Source organism: Electrophorus electricus, chromosome 13, assembly GCF_013358815.1.
Source record: "Electrophorus electricus isolate fEleEle1 chromosome 13, fEleEle1.pri, whole genome shotgun sequence".
NCBI lineage: Eukaryota > Metazoa > Chordata > Actinopteri > Gymnotiformes > Gymnotidae > Electrophorus > Electrophorus electricus.
Genome location: NC_049547.1, coordinates 13,263,437 through 13,288,206, shown reverse-complemented (window position 1 = coordinate 13,288,206; position 24,770 = coordinate 13,263,437). Strand labels below are relative to the sequence as shown.

The 24,770-nt window shown below is 38.8% G+C and overlaps 1 protein-coding gene across 4 annotated transcripts in view; it reads right to left on the bottom strand.

The window, feature by feature from the left end:
- LOC113580675 (latent-transforming growth factor beta-binding protein 2) overlaps positions 1-24,770 on the bottom strand; it is an 82,712-nt gene that overhangs the window by 37,031 nt on the left and 20,911 nt on the right. For 3 of the 4 annotated variants that reach the window (XM_035532707.1, XM_035532710.1, XM_035532709.1), the window contains exons 4-8: positions 15,094-15,317; positions 13,763-13,933; positions 10,091-10,294; positions 8,194-8,480; positions 6,466-6,583 (exon numbers count right to left, since the gene is read on the bottom strand). In XM_035532707.1, the coding sequence (XP_035388600.1) occupies positions 6,466-6,583; positions 8,194-8,480; positions 10,091-10,294; positions 13,763-13,933; positions 15,094-15,317 (1,004 nt within the window). The remainder of the gene's footprint in view (positions 1-6,465; positions 6,584-8,193; positions 8,481-10,090; positions 10,295-13,762; positions 13,934-15,093; positions 15,318-24,770) is intronic. The other variant, XM_035532708.1, reaches the window with a different exon arrangement.

The window sequence follows — 24,770 nt, the reverse complement described above, 5'->3', positions numbered from 1 at the left end:
ATATGCAGTGACCGTGAGCTGAATAGATGACATAATGGATGAGGGTCACAGAAGCTGGGGAAAGGAAAGCTGTCCTTGTGGTAGGTGACTGAGCAGAGATTATATAACCAAATGATCAGAACCATCAGGGATGTGTCTTTCTATAGGAATCAGTAGAGCATTGCTCTGCCCAGTCAGCTAAGCTAGACTGTATTGGGTGGGTAGGGCTGCAGCTTTTTGTTAGACATCTCCTTATACCCTTGAAATGAAAGAATGAAAGAAGCCTGCTTTTCAAACAATGCATATAATTTCAGATTGTTTGAATGTGCTGGCACGGAAGAGTCAACTGAGTGCCCCACTGGAGTTTTCATGTTAATATGAGAGAGGGGCTACATGCTACAGGCCTGCCCAGGACTCACTGTGTGTTTCAAGGGGGAGTCACAGTGGTAAAAGCATTTTTGCTCCACTCATGTTTGTTTTTCTTTGTCACTGGTGTTTATCTTACTCTGCAAATTAGCAATTCACCATGAAGCTTCTGCATTCTGGAACAGAATCCTTTTTTTGCTAATTTGCCTTTCCATGGTTTTTGTAGCAAAAGTACATGCACATACATAAATTTTGTTTTATTGAAATATGATACTATTATGGAAGAACCACATGGGAAGCAAGATGTCTCAGCAAAGATTTAAGAAGACATTAGGGAGGCTACTTCTGTACTAAACACCAAGAAAGGGTGCTGAGTTGGCTCAAGGCATATCATTATTCATTGACAGCAAAATCTCTGACTGATTATTTCAGTGGCATCACCAGGCAGACCACCCTGTATGAGGGAGGACAATGCAGACACACTCCAGTGTGAAAAGGTCAAAGGTGCAAAGGGAGCCGTCTGGGGTGGGCTGAATGGGGAGCCAGGATTCAATTGCAGAAATAGCATGCATTTCTGCAAGCCAAGACAAAAACAACAGGATGGGTGTAGACTATTAGTAGGAGGACAGACAACAATGTTTCTCTGGTTTTCTGTTTGGTGGAAATGGTTAGTGCTTGACTTAATCATGCTGAGCTGAGAGCCATGAAAAGGATGAAGAGGATGTTTGCGCCCTGACAGAATGGTGTGGGATTATCTGATGCTAAGTGCCAAAACCGGGAGAAAAAAGTCCTTTTTATCACTCGTTTTCATTTCCTGATCAGTAAAATGACAAAGCATCACCATTTAATCCCACAGCTAATGCATACATTCCACCTGATAAAAACCTAGGTTTGACTTGAGAAAATCACTGCTATTCAAAAGGAAATCTAAAAGGTACTGTTGTAAATCAAACACTTATCTAAAGTTGGTACTCTAATGAATGAAAGAAAGTTGCAGGATATAAAATTGTAAAACTGTAGCTATGTTGTGTTTGCTTTATAATAACTACAGCAAAGTTCTCCAGTTCTGTTTAAAACAAATGGCATTTCAAACGGTTCATATGATTTAGCTGCTTTCATGCACTTAAGGGTCTGTTGGCAGTAAAATAAAGATGACAGGACAACAATGAAGTGAATTATTTCTTTCAAAATAATATATATTGGCAAGGCTTTGTAATTTTTTTCTGGTTTGACAGTTTTTAATTTGGTGTTGCTCTCCTCAATGGCAGCCAAAGCATTCAGGTACGAACCTAGAGCAATTTTTTGACCTGGGCATCAATTATGATCTAATTGAAATACATTTCTATATTATGTGTCATTTATTATGCCTGAAATGTGCTGCCAGTCCCTTGTATATAAAGAATAGTACATCCACACAGCAAGAGCCAATTTAAAATTGGGACAACTAATTATGATTAGCCATAATCAGAAAAAAAATAATTTAATAGACTTGATGACACAGGTTCAAGAGTTAAACTAAAGTGACATTGAGCAAAACATTTCATGACAAGGTTTCCTAGAACCTTCCCTAACTGCACTGAGATGCATAGGAACAGGCAAAAAAATTACATCAGATATCCAATTATCTCTTTGCCATTTTAATTCACAAGATGACAGATTCTTTATTTTGATGTTGTCCATTAACAAGTGTTCAAAGTTCAATCATGTCCCATAAAATGTAATAAGTGTGTGTGTCACTCTGTCCATGATTAATAGCAGGTTAAACATTTCTGTGGTGTGGACTTGGGGAAAAGGATGATCTCATGTGGCAGGATGTGGAACTTGGCCGGGATACTCCAGCCTGTCAAATTTTATTGATCCTGATACTCATGAAAAACATCTCCAAGCCAAAACTGTCCCCTCAGCAGGGGAAAGGGTTCAGATCAAGAGGGGATTCGGAGGGACAACTGAAATCTCTGTGACAGTTCTTGCCCCAGGAAGGAAACAGTTTATGGGTCAGGGCTCCTGTGGGAGGCACAATTTATTTGGGCCCTTAGAGAGAGTCAATACATCTCCCTGGGAAGTGTCGCAGACAGAGTAACTGAGAGGAATCAACACCATGCCACATGCAGAGAGACAAATGTGTCTGTGTTCTGATGTACTGCAGGTTTTTGAGAGCCTTAGGGCACATACATAGGGAAAAGCCTATAAAGCAATAAAATACTGACAGCACTGCAGGAACCCATCTCAGATTCTAAGAAATGGGAAAAGCCACAAAGAAAAGAAAATATCGTATTCGTGCCAAAATATAGTTGTCCAATACAACGAAATACATCAAAATTATTTTCAACATGAATTAAAAAATGCCTGGTCTGAATGTGTTGTCTCCCCATTCATAGTTTGTTTTCATAGTTTGTTGTGTAAGCATACATCCATATTTGTCTGTCCCTGTGTGTCTGTGCTCTTGCTTATTATGCTAATTTATGGCTTTGGCTGCAAAAGTATAGTAGTCCATCTGCAGTATCAGTGCTTTGCTTTTTAACAGTGTATTATCTAAGACATTGCAAACAGGACCTGCTAACAGACAACAGCACAACTAATTAATTAACTTTGACCACAACAAGTAGTATGCTAGTACGGCCCTGTATCTATTTGATAAGTCATTCAAAATAGTTGGGATCACAGTGGAGCAAAATAGTTTTGTTCCCATGGTGTGTATTATTATGTTAATAATAACTAACAGGAAGAACTCTACTGGGCATGAAAGAATACTTGAAGTGAAGAAGAGATAGGTAAAGAAGCAAAAAGAAAGAAGAAATAAACAACTAAAATAAAAGGAGAAGTTGAAAGGAGAAGCTGAAGAAATAAAAATTTGATATATACATAAAGTGTGTGTGTGTGTGTGTGTGTGTGTTTGTGTGTGTGTGTGTGTGTGAGTGTGTTGTGGTGTGTGTGTGTGTGTGTGTGTGTGTGTGTGTGTGTGTGTGTGTGGTTGTTTTTGGGTGGGCAATCACGGTCCCTTATATTATGGCAGGCAGATCTATATCATCCAGCTAAAGCACTGCTTTACTCCTTTTCTCCTAATAGGATGGGCAGTTTGTCAATATTAAATATACATCTAAATCTGTGACACAATCTGCATATTTGGTCGAATGTTTAACATTTAGTGAAAAAGTGCAGCTCTGTCTCTAGTGTCATTGTTGTACTGCTGGCAGAGTCTGCTCTCTGGACAGCCATGCTTTCTTATATAAGCCGGTCTATATGGCCAAGCTGTGTTCTCTGAGTCTGTAGACTATCAACATGAGGAGCAACTGTATTGTGCAACTGTTTTATAATACCGTGTTTCCTATTTTTTATTTGCTACCTAATATGGGATTTGGTATTGTATAAGGGACAACAATGGAAACACGTCTGGGAGTTTTTGTAATAATAAAAATAATAATAATAATAATAATAATAATAATAATAATAATAATAATAATAATTTATATAGTGCCTTTCAAAGACTCAAGGTCATTTTGTCATTTTATCATAACAACAAAGATGGAGAGAAAAATAATTTCTCTCTCCACTCTTTCTATTTATATTATAGGCAGACACAATGTAGCCATTGTCTGTGTAAAATACAAAATGGTCTATTAAAATAAATCAGTCAGATAGTGTACTGTAACACATTGAAATAATCTGAGCCAAATTCTATTTGGTATTTGAATGTGAATTTGATGTTTAATGGCATAAAATACCTTTCATGCTTTCTCTTTCAGTTCATTGACTGCTGGACAGAAGTTTCCAGTTGAACTAATCTTCCATCCTAAATAACTGTAATCTATACAGGTTTCTAATGTTTGTGCCCCTAAATGTGAAGTATGATGTGTTTCCTTGAGATCTGGCTCTTTTTTTGAAAATGATGGTTTTGGTCTTTTTCAGATTCACTGCCAGGGCCCAGGCCTGGCAGTACTGCTTCAGTAGGTCCAGAGCCCAGGCCTGGCAGTACTGCTCCAGCAAGTCCAGAGCCCAGGCCTGGCAGTACTGCTCCAGCAGGTCCAGGGCCCCAGCCTGGCAGTACTGCTCCAGCAGGTCCAGACTCTGCTGTAGCCCCTGCTCTGTGGGGAACAGGAGTGCCAGGCCATCTGCATAGAGCAGAAATTTAATTTTTCGGTTGTATACCGTGAAAGTGTAGAGTGCAGAGTGTTCTAAAATAGTGACCCATTCGTTGATGTAGATGTTGGGTTTAAGCAGCTGCCTTGTCTCACGCCACACTCCCGAGAAAAGAAAATGATCCTTCTGTTGCCAATCTTTATACAACACCTAGTTTTTTTGTGATGTACATGGATTTAATAATGTCATGTGCTTTACCCCCTCCACCACTTTACAGTAATTTGTAGAATTGTAGAATATAGAGAACTATATGAAACATGCAAATATTTTATTTTTGTTCTGGTTAACATGTAAATGAATTAGGGTGTATATATGATCTGATGTGCAGTGAATTGTATGTAGTGAATCCAATCTAACTTTTACTCAAGACATCGGGCTTCATAAGGAAGTCTATAAGCCTTGAATTAATAATAAATCAGAGCACATTCCATAGATTCCTGTTCAGACAGATGCCTCAGTAAGTACTGGGGTTGAATTTATCACCACTTTTGAAAATTTCAAATTTCAAATTTCACAGGAAGAGATGACATTTAATCAAGAACAGTTGCTGCCCCCTTTGAGGTTCAAAAGAAAATGTACATTTAGTCTCTTCAGGACCTGAGCAGACATTTAATAAGTCACTAGTTTCAATGCTCATATAATACAAGTAGACACTCAGGCCTAGTAAGCCTCTTGTTAGTTTGTCTGGTTTTCATTACTGAATGTAATTTATAACATCTGAGATGGTAATGCATTACATCCGTCAGGGCTGTAGCCTCCCATGTAAGGGAAGAATGACAGGAACTTCACAGTGTCATCATCTCCAATGAATCAAGCTTGTGTCCATACCACCACCCCACGCTCCACAATGTGTCCTTTGGTTAAAAGGTCAAAATATTATTCACGCCAAACATACTTTAGTTTGGCTCTAATCCTATAGGAAGAGCTTTTCATGATCATCTGTTTTGTAGATACAGTAATAGATAAACAGTAAGGCAGAAGCTTTATTACCAACTGAAGCTTTAAGCGTGTCTTATGACTTCATATTGTCCAAAAAATGCATTGCCTTCATCTCTCATGTATGCTTTGATTTCTTTATTGGCTAGCTTAATAATGCGTGGAGAAAGAGTGTAGAAACAGAATCTTATTATTCACATATTTACTGCTCATGATCATTGCATGCATTCTGCAAAAGCCTGTGATGCTTCTCCCATTACTTCTGAAGCAGTTGCTCTCAAAATTGCTCCCAAACTAACTGAAAATAAGAGAATAGATAGAAATTTCTATTAATCTAAACTTCAAAGGGTGGGAGCAAAAAACACATCTGGCATGCTAATAGGTCTTGGTACTGGAACTTCTGGCAGGCAGAAAAAAGAGAATAGATAACTGCCAATAACCCAAATAATAGCCACAAGTAAGATGATGTCTGCATCAGATTAGGGAGACGATTATGGATGCCTAATGGGGAATCAAGTATGACAGCCCATCCTGGCTGCCAACTGGTACATTCAGTACAAGAACAAGTGCATGTGTTCCCTTCCTAATGACCATAACAAAACTCTAGACACACACACATACACACACCAATACATCTATAGATGATGTATAACCTCTAATATAAAGTATTTCTCACATATTCTCTCACATTCTCTATTTAGATCCACAGCATATGAAGCACTGCCAATCCTATCAGCAATCAACTTTAATTTTGTATAAACAAACACAAATCACCGATTAGAGGAAGAAGAGGGGCTACCCCTACAGAGTGAGCAAAGCTAAGATATCTCGCAGACTGGGTAGCACTTCTGCCAAGCTGCCTCTTCAGGGAAAATGTTGGCTTGTATTTGTTTGGCTTGTTTGGTTTGAACAACCACAAGCATCTCTTTTTGAGGGGAAGGGGTTAGTGATCACACTATATGCACCATGTAACTTTAGAGGTATGTCAAAACAAAGATTCTTGTATATGGGTATTAGCCCACACAGTAGCCATTTGTGTATGCATACCTTTGAGGGTCTCACCTGGCTTGCTGGGACACTCTGTACACTTGTTCAGACCCCATGAGGCTCCCACACTGCCGCAGCAGTCGTCCTGCTTGGTAAGGCCTGGAAGAGGCTTCCCGCACTGCAGCATAAGCACACAAGCACACAGTGGAAGAACACAGAATTCCATCTACTCCTATTTCAGAACTGAGTGAGCACAAGGGACCTTTCAAGGGGGCAAGTGTTACAAAAGCACTACCAAATGGGGTATATTACGAAATCCAGGTCTGCTTTAGCCTCAAAGGAGTTGCATGAAAATATAGGCAGCAGTAATGATCAGGATGGTTATCTATGTCACTGGGGTGCAGCATGTTCTTCCCTCTCGCACAGAGAGTTCCTTTTTTTTTTGACAAATCAAAATAGGAAGGCATGCCTGTGGTTACCATGACTTGCAGACAGAGCGAACCTCCTAACACACAAGAAGCAATAGCTAGCTGAGTTTAGGAACAGCTGAGTCTGGTTAGGGAGGACAAAAACAGCCTCTGGTTCCACTCTCTCTTCTTCTGACACATGGCTCAGGGGTCTGAGCTAATTATTAGGGGAGATTAGGATCAGGCCCTTCTGAATTCCTGTTAGATTTATGAGAGTGTGCAAGCCAAGTCAGCCGTGTGTCAGATACCTTACTAGGGCACTGGTACCACCTCTCTATTCTCAATATGCTGGCCAGTACTTGAATTATACAGACCTGTAGTCTTAACTGAAACAATGCCGAATCATTATGAGAACTGTTATCATTCCATTGTCATGGGCACTAACTAACCAGGCAGAGACAGTTAAGAGACATATCCTGCACAAATACAACCTACTACCCGTTTTTAACTTATATTCTATAGTTCTGCAGTTTTGTGTACCGATTGAAGTCTTGTATATCCATTCTTCTCTAATGATGTGTTATATATACCAATTCCCAAAAAACTAAAAAATCAGTGATAGGATTAACCCTTACCACAATGCAGGATCATGTTAGCTACACGTTAGCTACAACTTTCCAGACTACCACTTTCCAGACTAACAGTCACGTTAGCTACCACTTTTCAGACTGATACATGGAGTCGTGACATTAACTTAACAATGGATGTCCCTACTGGCTTCAAATCATTACACCTCTACTGTTATGTCAGGAACCTGAGAGGGCCAAGTTTTACAGGGAGTGTAAATTCAGACTGAGGTATAAATCAAGGCAGAGTGTGACCCACCATAGACATTAGGTATGTCTGCAGAATAGCTAAAGTGTCCCTGTTTTTGCCACCATTCTTTAGGAGCTTTTCCTCAAATCTTGGTTTTATATAGGTAGTACCCAGAAAAAAGACATTTAGTGACTTTCCTAAAAGCTTTGATTCCAAGTCTCATTTTAAAAAAGGGTTGGTGATAATTGTTTGGGGAAAAGCATTCTCTTATGAGTGCATTTGAGTATGACACATATTCTGAGTCCAAATTAAGACCAAGACCAGAGAGGCTGAATTAGAGACAGGACAGATTTGAGGCCAAGTGATGCATGCCAATTCAAAATTATGACTCAAATCGTTACCTTATGCAATAACTATGGCTGAAATATATCAAATACTTTTTGACACATTGTTTTAAAAACTGTGCTTGAGACAGGTCTTGATTACCACAACTCAACTCAACTCAAATCAAAAACATTGTGTAATTTTAGTTAATCCTAAATATAAATTTGTTTACTTTACTTACCTGCCCATCAACTGTTTCCTGGAAACACCTTCCCACGTATCCATTTAGTCTGTTATGTGGTCTCAGGCTTGGTGCATTGCTGTTTTTTGAGTTGTACTGTTCACTGCTAATCCCATTGGTACTCCCACTGTCTCTGGTGTGGCTGTTGCCAGGCTGAGAGCGCTGCTGCACTGAGTGCACCCCATCGACAGTTTGGCTTGGTTTGACCCGTGCGACCTGGTGGATCTGAATCTTCGCCTCAGGAGGATGTTGGACATGCACATTCACCAGTGAGGGAAGCATGGAGGCTAGGGAAAAGCAGAGAAAACAATAAACAAACACTACCAGTAAAGAAGCAAACTGTGCTGTCATTATATTGAGTTTTCGAATTTGATGTAGACATGTAATCTAAATCTTAATTAGAAACATTTATAGAAGCTAACTGTTGTAAAACCATTAGGGATTACTGCATCTCCTGCAGAATTCAAAATAATGCTGGGTTAGAACTTATATTGTTTTACGATTGTTGCACACCAACCATTACCTTTTCCACCATACTAACACAACCCTGAACTACAGTCAGCTGCTTTGATGTTTTGATGTGGGATGATGTGATAGGATTTATTCTAGAGTGAGTTCTATAAGTCTAGACAAAACAAACCATGTTCTAGCCAGTTTTTAAGCACTAATCTTTGCAGTTTACACATCATCAAATGTGGCTAACCAACTAAAAACTATATAAAATTACTAATATATGTGGCCATTACCACCTAGCCAATTCTGCCCATAATAAAGAATAAACCAAAACATGACTCATTCATCACCCAAAAAATAATTTCTCTTTCTTTACTTTATAAATGAAGCAATCATAATTACAAACACATTTACTATATTACATTGCAGCATAATATATTTATTCTTAATGAATCAAGTTAAAACATGGATGGGTGCCTGAACTAATGGCTAGTAGAGACATGCCCCCCTAGATCTTCTACCACCTAATGTGCCAGTTATGATTTCAGTGAAATTTAACATGGCTATATTTTTCACAAATCACTTCATCTGGCGCAAGTTTGCATGTGATAGAACACAAAAAAAAAGCATTTTAAATAGTTCTGTCTTATCATCAAGGCACCCACACTTGCCACAAAGAGACTGTGATGTTTGTGCAGTGATTTGCACAGTGATTCCATGCTAATGTCTTATTAAGACACAGCACAGGAGATGGTGAGAAACAGAGAAAGGGAATACAGAAAAGTCTAGAACCTCTGCAGGAATTTCTGCTTCTATTTAATGCTACATGAAGAAAAGAAGAAAACAATTATTTTTCATCCTTGTACATTTTTGGCATTGGTGAGGCATATTCTGATTTCCATATGAAGGATTATCTTGTTGAAAACAGGCTCAGGAAGCACTATAGTGTGTACATTACATGTCTTACAGGTAATGAAAAATAAATAAACATACAAATTAGGCAAAGAAGGTCAATGTTAACACAATAAAGTAAACAATATTTATGAAAGTGATTATATATTATTTTTACATTTTTAATATAAAGTACACCTCACATTAGATGAAGATTCTGATTTCTTTGTACTCCCCAAATGGACCAGTATTTGCTCCATAGAGCAGGTCCCCCACATGTAAGCAGCCATGTTTAAAATAGATTTAGTACCAACACAGACATCCAGACCACTAGGTGTAGGTATAATGGCATAATGGTAGGTATAATAGTGTAGGTTTTAGAAAAGAATGACTTATTGCTCCTTTAAGATGTTAGTCAATATATACTTTCCTGGTTCCTTCACTCCACTTTAATTCTACTTGTCTTTTAAACCTTAAGTTTTTTATACAGTGATTTAAACTGTACTGTATCAATTAGGTCAGTGTCAAAGGCAGTGAAGCAGAGGCTATTTACCTTGTTGGTTAGACAGAGGCAGGGTGTACATTGTATGAGAGGATCCATTTTGCATTCTATTGCTAATGACCTTTCTACTGTTTGTGGGTTTGCTTGGAGTAGGAGCCGGAAGGTGGCAAAACTTCCCAGTTGAATTTGATGGACACCAACACTCGTTCTGCCCAATACACCGTCCTCCATTCATACAGGGAATCTGACAAAAGACTAGAGGACATAAAGAGAGAATTTCCATTAACATAGGAAAATTATGGGATAAACATTTTGATGTGGGAAAACAACTAGCCAAAGGCTCCAAAAAGCAAAAACATATTAAAAGTTTCAAGATTTAGCCAATCATCAAGAAACACAACTGAAAAACAGAATGGCATCAAACCAATAAAACATTTTAATTGTACTGATTTATATGTCTTCATAACAAATGGAGTCAAAACAAATAGACCCAAGCAGACAGGACAATTAATGAGGCTTCCTGTGACTAGCAGAACTCCTGAGCTAGGTTACTGTCCATGTATGGTCACATCCCTCATTCATGAGCAGAATGCTCATATAGGAGGCGATTTATGAACTCTAAAATTCACCTCGAGGGAACTACTCTTAAGATGGTCTTTATATTAGAGAGCAGATGTTACTGGCTTGACCTCTGCTTCCTTCAACTAATAATGTCTTCCTGAAGACTACTAATAACTTTGTGTGCCAAAAAGCAGAAAGATTCATTTTAAAAATGCACTGAGCTGATAGGGACCTACAGACTACACGAGGAGTGTTTTCAAGATGTCAAAAAACACAGATTTACATTTTTTAATGAATCTGGCTATTAATTTAAATATTTTGAGATTGGACAAAAAAACTATGTTCAAAAATATGTGTCACGTTCACCCCGGCATTGCAGTTGCCAGGCAACTCTACCTGTTTGTTCACTTTCTGGTTTTGTTTCCTCGTACTTCCTTGTTTTGGTTTCTGTCGGTTCCGCCCCCTGGTTGGTATCTCCACCTGTTATTGCTTTCACCTGTATCTTGTTTGTCCTCATTAGTCTCTGTATATAAGCCCTGTGCGTTCAGTTTGTCTTTGCAAAGTCTCATCAACTCTCGTTATGTTTCTGAGCCGTTGGTTATTATGTCTGTTTATTTTTGTTTATTGGATCGCTGCCTGTTTTTGGATTACCCTCTTTGCCTGTTCCCTCTTTGTTGTGGTTGCTTCCTGGACTGCTTTTCTGGATATACGACCTTGTACTTTGCATTACACATGTTCTCTAATAAACTGCATTTACCATACTGTGTGTGACTCCATCTCTGTTCACACTCAGAACGTTACACTATGTCCAATATGTAAAAAGTTTCTTGTTCAAAGATATTTCTGTGAGAATGACATATGGCTGCCAAAACAGTACAAACACTGAATAATTTTAATCATTTTAAAGAGCCATATCTTCAAGTCTGACAAGAAATATCAATCTTTTCTTAAACAGAGAGAAAGTAAGAATTAAAAAGTGAAAAAAGGAACCTTGAAAGATCACAGGTCTGAGAGAGCTTTTATGCAGGCTTGGATTTATGCACTAGGGTTAGGGTTATTCAGACGGTCATGGAAAGAAAAAAAGACAGAATGGTACAACAGCTGCAGTTTGAAAGAGTCTTTTAGGCACTTTAATTCCCCTTGTCGTTTGGCAGGAGTGCCCATGGCCCACATACCTGTGACCAGGGGCATCAGGGCACCTCATCCTCAACCTGTTTGCAGTCAGACTTCAAAGAGCCTCAATGAAAAAGACTTTGAGCAATAATTGGGAAAGGCTTTGTAGTCACAAAATGGTGAAAATAGTTTCGTATTGACCCCAAGATGGCAACCCATCAAATCAGTACTGTTGACCTGTGTCATCCCAGCATGTGGTAGGGACTTTTCTTTGACATAAATTGTTCTGTTTCAGACGCTTACATTCTTAAAAAGTCAAACCAAAAAGCACAATGGTTTGGTGCTTGTACTTTTTTGGTTTTTGTGTGACTACATATATAACACACACATAAACTCTCTTTCCTACCATAAAATGCCAACAGATTTCCCTGTTCATCTCCAGACAGCTACGGCTTGTCTAAGTAGGAGTAGAGGAATTGTTAAATGTTGAGTGGAAGCCCATGCAGGAAGTCTGAGCATAACTACAGCATGACAGAACTGTTTACTTTCGACCTCACATTCGTTATGGAAAAAGCATGACACCAGCAACATCAGACAACAATGTGAACAATGTCCTTCTATTACAGGCTCTATTACAGGGTGTATACTGAGATCAACTTAATAAGGAAACAAGAATAAAAATGTAATCTAGTCCCCTTGCATTGCACAAACATTACTGGGTGCCAGGAATGCATTTTGCACATCCAGGGCTCTCAAACCATTAAAGTGTTTGGAGTAATCCAACATGTTCCAAAGAGCTGTTAATGTAAGTGTAAATCTGAAAAATAACACGATTATAAATTCATAATTCAAACAAATGTGTTACATCTTCATGTTTATCTTCAAGACCATAGTGTGTGGTTAGAAAGAACATTTCAAATGAATTTTAATCATTTAATATGAGTAACATCATCCATGAGAAATTAAACTCCAGTAAAACATGGCCACTACTGCATTTTCAGTTATTTTAATAAACAATCTAATCGATTAGACTAATTTAAACTATTTTCTGCTGCAATTATTAATTCATACATTCATGTAAATATGTAATATACCAATGTCAATTATTTATAATAAGCCTGGAAATAATACTTAAGAACTAAGCAGAAAAATAATAAACATTTAAAACTTGTATCAAGCAATGATATAGTGATGTCATTTAATCCCACATCTGGTATTAAAAGGGAAGGCAAGGAAGAGCTCGACACTGAGCAGCTACACTGAGTAACTGGCACAAACTGGAAAATGTATACTCTCGCCAGTGGAAAGGCTTGGCACTAATCCGTCGTGTCCGAATTACATGCAAATCCAGTCAGAGTGCATACATTCCCCATGTGGCCATGCTGTCCATGAAGCGGAGAGGTCAAGGTGACAGAACCGTTCCCCTGCTCCTGTATTGTTCTCCCTCCTCAGGCCCTCCTAGCTGGCTTTCAGGATAAAGCAGGTGGATAAAAGTGGCTTTAACATAATCCCTGTAAAAAACCCGTCCCATTTCTCTCTCTCTTTAGCCCTCTCCCCTGCTCCCTCTCCCTCTCTCCTTTCTCTCCTGGGGAGTGCTTTAAATGGTTAATGGGTCAGTTCAAAGCGAAGTGTAAACCACATACGAGCACGGGCAGAGCAGCGGGAGCGTGGGATGACCAGATCCACATGTGTGGCTTCCTCATCTCCCACCTCATCTCCTTGTGCAGGCAGCCAGGGGCTTTTCCCCCTTCCTTTCGCTTTTTAATATCACGGTGAAGAGGGAATCCCCCTTCTCTGTACTCAAATATTTCGTTTCGGCGCATCTCAAAAGAAGGAAGGACTCTTTCAGAAGAACAAAACACATTTGTTGAACTGTGTAAAGCACAATTCAGAAACGACTCAAGCTTCAGAAAGACTATTAGAGTCCCGGACGCAGTGAGACGATGAGAGCGAAAGTGAACAAGAGAGCAGGAGGGAGAGTTATAGACAGTGGGAGAAAATTACAAACAATGGGAGAGAGAGTCAGAGAGAGAAATAAGAGGCACTTACACAGTCTGAACCCCTGACTCTTCACTGGGGGGCCCTGGGTCTCACTGTATACGGTGGTCTTATCTCCTTTCTCACAGCTGTTGTAGCATCGCTGCCCATTACACACCCTGCGACACACCATGGGCGTAAAGACGATCTTTATGCGGTCCACGCCTGCCGTCAGGTTGGCTCCTGAGAACGGCAGAGCAGAGCAGCAATGAGAGATGAAGATCTGCACGCACAGGACGAATAAATATACGAGCTCCTGCATCTTCATGACTCACACACGCCCTTCCTGGGCACTAGTAGAACAGCCGAGGTTTATAAGGGTTTATAAACGTGTGCAAGTGTGTGCGCATCCGTGTGTGTGAGCGTGCACCAGCGTCTGGATAGTGGCACGCTGCAACTGGTGGGAGGATGTGTCACTGTGAAAACTCTCCAGAGGAGGAGAGAGAGAGGCCAGTTAAAATCTTGGGCCAAGCTCCAGCAGCTTTTATCACGAGGATAAGGTGTGAGGGTGTGAGGGTGTTTGAGCTTGCATGCGTGAGTGTTGTGAGTGAATGAGTATGACTGAGTGTGCGTTTGTGTGTTTGTGTGTAGTGTATACACTTGTGTGTATCTGGTTGTGGTTGGAAGGAAAGCTTTGGGTAATGGTGGGAAACTGTTCAACTCCCGTTGCCTTGTCAATGAGTGAAAAAACAAACCTCCAAAAACAGAGGCCTTGTGTTTATGAGGACCAACCTGGCAAAAAAAATCATTTGCACAAATCTTTTTTTATTAGTTCTTTTTTAGAACTACATTAGTTATGATGCCTGTGTTTCTATGGATGGCAACTTTACAACAAATCTATCATTTTAAACGAGTGTAAAGGGGAGGTCTTGAAGCCAAAGTACAAAGATGTGGTTCAGAACATGTGCCTGGTTTGTGCAGTGCGTGTGCACAGAGCTCAGTAAGGGAAAGCGACCCAGGCCCTAAAGCCCTAGGACATCAAACATGTGAGGCTTCTATGATGAAAATCAGGGACAAGAGAGGGGGTCTTGAAGTCACGTTAATTTTTCCCTCAGACTAATTTGTGTGTATGTGCAGTGTGAGTCAGACTTGAGAGGGCAAAGAATGAGCATGTGATCAGTGCACATTTGCGTGCATGTCCCAATGATTGTGAGTCAGTAATAAACGCATGCCTATTCAGATCTCTGTTTATGTGTTTACATCTGTGTTTATGTGCCTGTTTATGCTCACCTTTCTCAAAGACATATCAACACTCTGTCATCCAACATGGGGTCTGCTGTATTCAAACACAACTGAATGCAGTGTTGTTGGTTCATGTCAGCCCACATGGCTGGGATTCTAACCTGACGGAGACACTGCGTTGCTGTGGGAGTCCTGCCACTGGCCACTCGTGGGGGACAGGTGCCGGCTGTGTGCATACTCGCGACTCTGCCCATTCCCCCAACCGTGCCCACTGGGCAGGGCATTAGAAGTAATAGGCCCTGTAGAGGAAGGGTAGCGCTTGACTGTCCTGGATGCTCCAGTCTGCTGGGGGGAGATCTCAGGAGAGCCACGTCTAACCTGTGTCCTGAGAAAAGGAATATAGGGTTCAGTTATGACACTACTCCTACAGTTAAGAAAACTGTTCGCAAATCAAAGGCAAAAGTACTTGGAAGATATTCAGACTGCTAAAGTCTAAAACCATTTTCTACACTTCTAAGTGTAATATTGCTGCCTGAATAGTAACCCGCTACAGCCATGATATGCTCAATTTATTTGCTGAAAGATACTGGATACATTATTTAATGCTAGCCTTTTTCACATTATAAATCACCAAACGAAGGAACCTCCCCATACTACATAGTTCAGATATATACCATTTTTTACTAATCCATTTCTATACTTGCTTGTTTACAGTAAACAAAACATGATAATGCCACTTCCTCAGCACATGAGGGAGACAGACAGACATGAAAAGAGAGAAAAAAAGAAAGAAGGCTAATGCTGTGAGATTAGATCTCACAGATCTGATGCCATGCTCGACATAATTCTGACTAACTGAATCAAGAGAAATCTGTTCACTAAAGCCCTTCTCTGATTCACGGAACATCTGGAGCAAGATTTCTGTTTAATATTTATAGCAATCCACACCATCACAACAGTCATTGCTGATTAGCAGAACATTAGCAGAAAACAAAGCATGAGATAATTGAATCAGCACTTGTCTTCCACTGTAGGTAATTATAACTATATCACAAACATTCTGAAAAAAAAAAAAGAAAACATCCAGATTCAAAGGATATGTATTCCAGTTCTTGGCTGCAATTAAACTTGAATGTTTCTACTGAATGGCCTGTGAGTGTTCAAATGACAGAATTTACAGGGTCTTAACCTTACCAATCATAGATCTTCCCCATCACGGGTGTAAGTGCTGTGTAGTGAAACAATGGACTAATAACTGCTACTGATAATTACAGAATTACGCAGCATTGCTCATAACAATCACAACCAAGAAGGACATTTTATAGTGTAAACAGACAGCTGTCATTTCTGTTTTATACTATATCCAAAAGATGTCAGTGGCCCAGCAAACATGAGTGTGAGGAAAAGAGCAGCGAAGAGAGTAGCACAGAAACGGGTCAATACGCAGCAGTGGCACACGGCCAATGGCTGAAAACCTCTATTACTATCCATTTGCCTAGAAGACGAGCTTAAACAAAGTCTGAACACACACGTTAGCAAATTAGGTGCTTTTTTAGGTGCTGAACAGTCAAAGCAAGTTCCTGGCATGTCACTTTCTTCTGAAGAGCCGAAGTTTCATTCTTACTGCCAGTGTACAGAGCCAATGGAGAAAATCCAGCCACAAAAAGCCAGACACTTGATACGATACCCTCCAACAACTCCAAATAAAGTCTACACCTATCAGACGGCTGTTAACCAAGTTCTCAGAAGTTAGAGGCACTAGGCATATTTCTTATTGGAAGGGGATAATGGAAAACAATGTGGCACTATAATCCTTAGAGTAGCTTAAGCCTGTTGTGATGCTAGTTACATTGTGGGACTGTAGTAGCCTGAACTTGTGATACCTTTTCCACTGGATTTGTGAGACACCTGGCAGACTCTCCCCTTACCACATGAGCATGGCCAATACCACATATCTTGCCTTACAATCTCAGTCCATTTCCTCACTGAAATGGATGAAATGGCTTCCTTTTACTTGTTTGATGTCATCCACATTGCTTTAAGGCTTGCTACACTAAGATGACAGGAATCCCTTTAGATACTCTGAGTGAACAATGCAAAAACCACATCACCAGGAAAATATCCACAGAATTTGCTGGGGAGAGTGAAAAACGTTTTCAAGTATCACATAATTTAAAAAGGAGAAATATGTGCTCTCAGATTGCAGTCTTCAAATAGTTTTTTTCACATTAACAAAAACAACTGGCAAGCTTACAAATAATTGACACTTTTTCACCCTCAGGCTTTGTCAGGTCATTGATTACACCTATTGATGTCTTCCTTTTATAGGTTACTTCTGTAGAAATTTTACATCTTCTCTACAAGCGTCAACATTTTAGCAAAAAACAAATACTAACAGTTGCACTACAAACAGCAACATTATTAATTACAACATATACAAATATAGAATCCCACACAGTTGATAAAGATCACTAACAATACAGACCTATAATCTATAAATATTCTAAAAAGTGGAACAACTTCCAACTCCAAGTTATTCTTTATATGTTTATTATTATTTTGAAAATATTTTGACATAAAGAAATTAATTTGGTGCTTTTGTAAGCCAGCAATTGGTTCTTTTTTGATCACAAGTATCACATAGTATCAGATCAGTATTTGAATGCATATATATGCATAGTTGTGATGGGGGGATGAATTGGAGAAAAATGATAGAATTGGTTTAAAAATATATTATATTTGCCTCTTGTTCTTTCTATTGTATATCCAGTTTTCTGTTTATGGAAGATTAGTGATTGGAAGAAGATTAGTGATTGGAAGAATAACAAGAGTTTGTTTTCTTGTTGACTCTTAGACATACTGTTTACAGAAGATCAAACTGTATAACTGTATAACACATTCTAAATGTTCTAAAAGAAACCAAAAGCTCCAAGTCACTGATAAATGTGATCACTTGTAATCAAGGCACCACTCACATCAAAATGTGAGTAATGACACATTCAAATATTTCGTTTGTGATCTCAGTGGACAAATTCAATCACATAAGAGGGTAATCAAAGTTTCATTAAGCATTTCAGTGTGTCAAATATGTGAGTATTTTGTTTCAAATTGTTGGCATCTCTTGCTCACTGAATTCAAATGGAATAAGGCTCACTCTTTAATTGAGTACAGCATTATTCATTGTGTGAATTTTGCATTGTACTGTTGTTGTTTATGGTTTTTATGTGGTTAAGGCTGAGGACCACACAGCATGTTACACATCCTTAACCAGACCTCACAGAGTTATAGACCTACCCAAATTCAAACAAAAGCACATAAAACTAACTAGATTATACATAGCATATACATGGTATGATCAGAGTAGCAGATTTAACCTGTTCAAATACCAAATGACCTTGCAGTCTTGTGATCCAATTCTGATCCTCCAATTCTGTAGAAGATAGCTCAGAATAATATGCAGAATAGATCAGTAAAGGTACAGCAAATAGTGTTTATTGAAAGTAGACAGAACAAATAATTTAGCCAAATGCTTCATGACCATTGTTAGGAAATATAATAAAAAAAAATCTAAAAAATGTTGTCATACATTGCCAAATATATCTTTCCTCTTAGCTAACTGAAATTGAGGTCTGTACATATCTTGCCATGTTATTTTTCCTACAGTGTTCAAGTTCTCCAGGCTCCTGCAGACTAGTTACTATAACACAGCTATGGGAATTTTTGCAACTGCAGAGAAACAAGGTAAAAAGAAAACAGCATGTGATCTGGATGCATTTGAAAGTTTACCCTGAGTTTTGAGGCTTCCTATATACCTGGTGAGATCTGGTTCCACTTTACAGTGAAATCAAAAATGAGTTGTGCCACTGAGGACTTTAAACATACCAGACAATTTGTGTTCAAACACCTGATGAAATGTGCCTTGGGATTATACCTGATGGAGAAAAATATTTGAATGACTACAGCCATTAAAGTGATAACTTTAGTTTATCATGCGTGAAGCTTGGCATCCTACTAAATGATTTTTACCATGTCTGGGAAATAACTAATCATGTTAACTGCTGAGCAAAGGACAACATCTCTCCTTGCTTGTCTTCTCCATACAACAGTCCTTTTGGCAACTTTCCTTTACTTTCCAGGATCAGCTTTTCAGCATGTGCACTGCATCTTTTTTAGAGAAGAAATGTGTTCTCTGAGGGCATTTAAACTGACGGGAATCAAATATAACTTCATCAAAATCAGAACTGGAAAACATTTAAAAGAAAAACAAAAATTCTGTGAATATTTGCTTTGCTTATTTTCCATAAGTTATCATGTGAAAGTATCATGCAGTGTAAGCCTGCCAAGCAAAATGGCTGGCATTCCGCAACTGGAGGGGGTAGAGGAATGCTTCTATTGTGACATTCTGGATGTGGGTTTTGTTGGTCTGGCAGCTTCTGTACTTGGGTATGTGGGTAAACATTTCCCTTGCTATCCCTACAATTCTGAACTCCTTATTTGTGGTTTATAGGTGCTAGACATGCTTGATCTAATTTATACAAAGTTATGGCAGCTGAAAGGAGAAAATGAGCATAAACTGTACCTGTTCTTGACAACATTTTGTTCCAGACAGTGCAGAGCAAGGGCTTGTTTCCTTACATGTCAAAAGATAAACCTGGCTCCTTCCTTCATATGAAATTACCATCATTAAATCATTAGCACTGCAATACTTTGGACTGCTGATAAAAGACCATCAAAAGCACATCAATGCATTCTTAATGTTCAAGTCAACATAACGGTATTCTATCAATTCATGGCATATATTCACCCTTGTATATGGAACTGAACTGTTTAATTTTCAACATTTTTGAGAAAAGGAACCTCTACATTTCTAATTTATAGGTAGTATTATTAAACATTTCAGTCAACATTTTATTTTGCTTTGTTCTCTAGTGGATCAAGCATACAGTATGACATGAAAGCTCACTGCAGACTCTGAACATAAAGAGGTATATTCAGAGAAACCATTTTACCATGGCAAAGCCCATTTGTCATTCTGAGTTGTTTGGAAGTCCATGAACCCACATCTAATGTCCCTGCATTTGGCATTGGTCAGTTGATGCAGAAACAGCCTGATATGAAGACTGTGTTTGGGAGTTGGAAATAGTCATTTGGCTATGAACCGACTGTCTAAACAAAGCTGTCTGACATCAGACAGGACTCTCTGGCATCGCCTGCCCGGTCTGGGATTTGGCACACAGTGCTCAAATTGCCACTAACAAAAGAACAGTGAAAATGGCCCATGCCCAAGCCTTATATTTAGCAATGGACTGGAAACAACCTGAGAAGAAGTCTGGAGTGGTAAAGACACAGGCAAGGGCATTAGCACAGTTCACTATATCTTTCTGAGCACCTGGAGACAAAAAGGGAACAGAAGAAAGAAGGTTTTATATTTACACATTGCCCTTAATGTTCCTGTACCACTCTTAATGAACTGATGGTTTACACAGATGGCACACACTGCATAAAAGCTTGGCACAAATAGCTGCAATCAAAAGGCTTGTTGGCAAATCGGGAAGTGGCAGCTGATGGAAATCCAAAGGAAATCTAAGTTTGTTCAAAGTTCTCATAAAAAACTCAAACCACAGCATACTTAATTTCAGTGCTAGAAAATGAAAATTGAGATCGCCAGACTAATTTGGAACAACAGCACTTTGGCAAATGGTATAATTGTTACTGAGCTTTGGAACCTCTGACAAATACAGAGGTATATTGTGCAGAATGTCCTTGCTTTCATAGAGGAACAAAAGACTTAGGAAATATAGAAGTGCTCCAACTGAGGAATTTAAAGTATCTTTGGTCTAAAAACATTCAACTTCAAAGAAAATTTGAAGTTGTAAATCAAGTACAAATTATGTAATCATAAAAATGCTTGAGATGTCCATTACCATTTATTCTGTAGAACATTCATGTGTGTGTGTATGTGTGTTTTTGTGTGTGTGTGTGTATTTTTTAAAATTGAGCTGTACTTTTTAGCCCTGTTGATATAAGTTAAAGGTTCTATAGGCAAGATTAAATAAGCAATGGTGCTTGTGTATTCAAAGTCTGCCACTGTTGTTTACATCAGAAGCTAAATTTCTTCCAAACAGATGTTTGACTCTGCAAGATCACCTCTTCTCATGCAACTATAGCTTGTGCATGTAAACACATCCACATCTGTCATATTTTCATGAAATCCACATGACAAACAACTGAAATGGTAACATGAGGTCCTGCATGTTGGTTGCTGCTTCATATTAATGAGAATATGGAAACCACTTCATGATTTCACAATGATGTTGAATAAATGGATTTTAAACACAAATGTCTTTTATGTATAGTACCTGTGCTACGTAATACATATGATACACTGTGGCTTGCTCTTCTGGTGCATTAGTGACCAGTTCATTTAACATACATCCAAGTCCCAGTGACAATGGAGTTGCTGTAGCAAGACATGCCTCACAACAACTGTCAAGGGAAGGGCCAGCACAGAAATCTGGAAGAAAGTATTTTGGCCTTTATGTTTATGCTGATCTGAATTTTTTACAGTAATTTTTACAGAAGTTTTACAGAAATTAGCTGGGCCAGTCTAATTTAAAGGGTTACACAGAATCCATGGAAACAAGAGGCCTTGTTTTGAATATATATCCATAGATTTAAACTGAGCTTCAATGATAAAATATTTTTTCTTAAAAAATTCCTACATAGTATAGATTAATATCCTGGTAAAAGAACAACCACTTCTTCCATATTAGACAATGACATAAAAAGTCTAGGATATCATCAAGGATTACAAATCATCCTGTATGCTCTCTGAACACTGTTGCAATGTTTCCCATTGCAACATATTCTGGGGTTTTTTATAGCAATGAGTTTATGAGGTTATGAGATTTCAGCTACGGTGTCTCAAACCCATATTTATATATTCATAGTATTTTTCTATATTTTATTTGTAAAACAATTGAAATGCTCTAAACCTGACAAAATCCAGAATCATTGTTGTGGTTTATGCTCACACTATATCATGCGTATCTGCTAAACTGAAGAAAGCAGAACATGTCAGCAGAGTGAGAGAAGAACGTATCAATGCGCATGTGTCACGGGAGGCCGGCCTGCCAGCAGGAAGGAGACGCCCACTTGTCATAGGGATCACTCCACTTCCCAGCCTCGCTCCCCATCCCTGGAGTACTGATTGTGCGCACCTGTCCCCGCTAATTGTGTGTCTATTTAAAACACGAAGACAGCGCTGCACATTAAGGATTACTTTGTGTATTTTGTTTATTTAGTGCTTTTGGTTCTTTATTATCGATGGATAATAAAAAGCACTTCCCCGCAACCCCGCCTCTCGCTTCCTCTGAGCCGTCTGCGTCACAGCATGTAAGTGAATCAGATTAGCTAGTCCTTTTTTTAAGTTTTAAAGTGGGAAATTCTAAAGGCAAAGTGAGGTAGGTGGTAAGGGTGCGGTAGTCATGGCGTTTTCACATTATGATCTGGTATTACTCACCAAAAATAACACCCAGCTGCCCTCTTAGTGGTCAACCACCTTTAACTGACAGACCTGCTTTCCCAGACATTATTTACAGAGTCTGAGGTTGCTCCCATATTCTTTACAATGAGGGCTCTGCACCTAACATTTACCATACCTCTGACATATAAACTGCAATATTTTTCTCTTCGGTGTATGTCAGTGACAGCTTAATAAAAACTGTTTTGGCACATCTCTCTTGGACAACACAAGCCTTTTCAAAGAGGCAAGCTGGTATGGTCTTTGTCCTCAGTGGAATAAAACTAAAATAACCCCAGAGGTTTCTGTTACTTCAAAGCCTGAATGTAAATTGCAGCCCTTTGGGAAAGTTTAATCTCTCATGGTCATTCTTATGTGCAGGAGCCAGTTGGGCTGCTCGTTTGTGGTGTGAGGGATTTAGGAGAGACACTGCTTAGCCATTACAGTTTGCCCACATATATATTGCAGTGCATAAGGGCCTCTACAGTGACAGTTTCTGGTGTTTGTGTGATGTACTTCAAAACACTGAATTGAAATACAATTTACAATTCAACTTTGACACATACATATTACATGTACTGTGTTTTATTGTTTTGTTCTGATTTGGTAGATTCATAAGGACTTGTTTTTCCTTCTTTGGCTCTCATGTTGATGACAGCAACAAAGTCCAGGTGCAAATGCCATGACTAGAATAAACTCTAGAACTTTTGTTAGCTCTCTTATTGTAATAATACAACAACACAGTTGGTCAAGTGACAACTGTCCAAGTACTATATATAAAAAGGATTGCAGTTCTTATCAGGTCAAATCCAGTGTATTGGAGAACAAAGGCAAAACAACTCAAATGTAATTGTATCTCAATGTCCAATTGTTTACAGACTGCACTGCAACCATTGGTGCACTTCCCTAGTGAAGAAAAAAACATTAACCAAACATGACATCCCCAACCAGGAATTACCATTACATTCATCAGAATGTCTCTAAAAAATGAACATTTTGTAAGTGACTTTATCAACATCTGTCTTTCCTAGCCCTAATGGCATGTAACGAGCCAATGTCCTTATTATCAATTTACTATGCAGTAATATTTTACTGCAGACATGTGGATTCAATCAGAGACTTGATGATGAAGGAGTCTGTTCCTGAGTTGTTGTTTTTATGGCAGCACACATACAGCAGACTAAGAAACTAGATGTGGGTTTTATTAGTATTTTTCTTTCTACTGGTTATAGTTGCATTGCCATATTCAGGGAACCAACAAACTCTGAAGACATGTTAGATGTCGCGGAGAAGACTGCACAAAAAACCCGTGTTCACATGCAAGAACAACTGGCAAATAGAGCATCTGCTTTAAGGTTAGTAGGTTTGAGCTCTGAAGGAAAGCATTCAAATACTTATTTCTTTAATGGTTATTTGTACATTCAATTAAAGACATATGTTTTAATTGTGGTTCTCATTGTTAATTTGAAAACTTTATGAAAACTATAAAATTTCCTCCAACCAAACAAACTAAAAATAATCTTGTCTATCTAAAGCACCATAAGTAACACCAATGCATAACGTAAGCAGCAATACATGGAATACATTTTTCATTTATTCTGTATGCAAGGCAGCTGTACACCTGGCATTTAAGATGAGCTTTGGCAATAGACCATTTTCCTGCATGAAGCAGAGGACTTGTGGTCTCCATTATTATCCATACTGGACAGGGCCAAACATCAGTGAACAATTAAGCCCCAATTGGCCTATTGTGCACTGATAGCATCTTCAATCATTGTGGGTTTGTGTAATTGCAAATCATGGCATATTTTGCTCCTCTAAGAAAAGGTGAGTGTGTCATGAGACAAGTATCTTCAGCAACAAATGCAAAATCAGTCCATATTCCCTTTCCCCACCCTTCTTATCATGAATGTCGAGGATATAGATGCTGTACACATGGCATCCAGAATGAGTTACTGGGCAGTTTTCTGGTGTCTTCTTTTGTGCTTATACAGGAGGCAGTCATTTGCTTCATAAAACAGATATAGCTGACCTTTCAATTGAAGTTGGAAACAAAAAATGTATCCAATTCTAATCTTTCATTTTGAGAGATATTTCATGAATTACATGTTAACATATGCTTTTTATGTATACATTATTCCTGGTATATTTATTGGTTGGAAGTAACTGAAATGGCTATTTTTCCCTCAAGGTCTATACGACTTGTCATATACAGCAACTCGTCAATGTCCCACTCAGCACTTGAAGGAGTAAGAATTAAGACTAGAGCACAGAGAGGATAGGCAGAGACCAGTGGCTCCTAGAGGGGCACAAGGG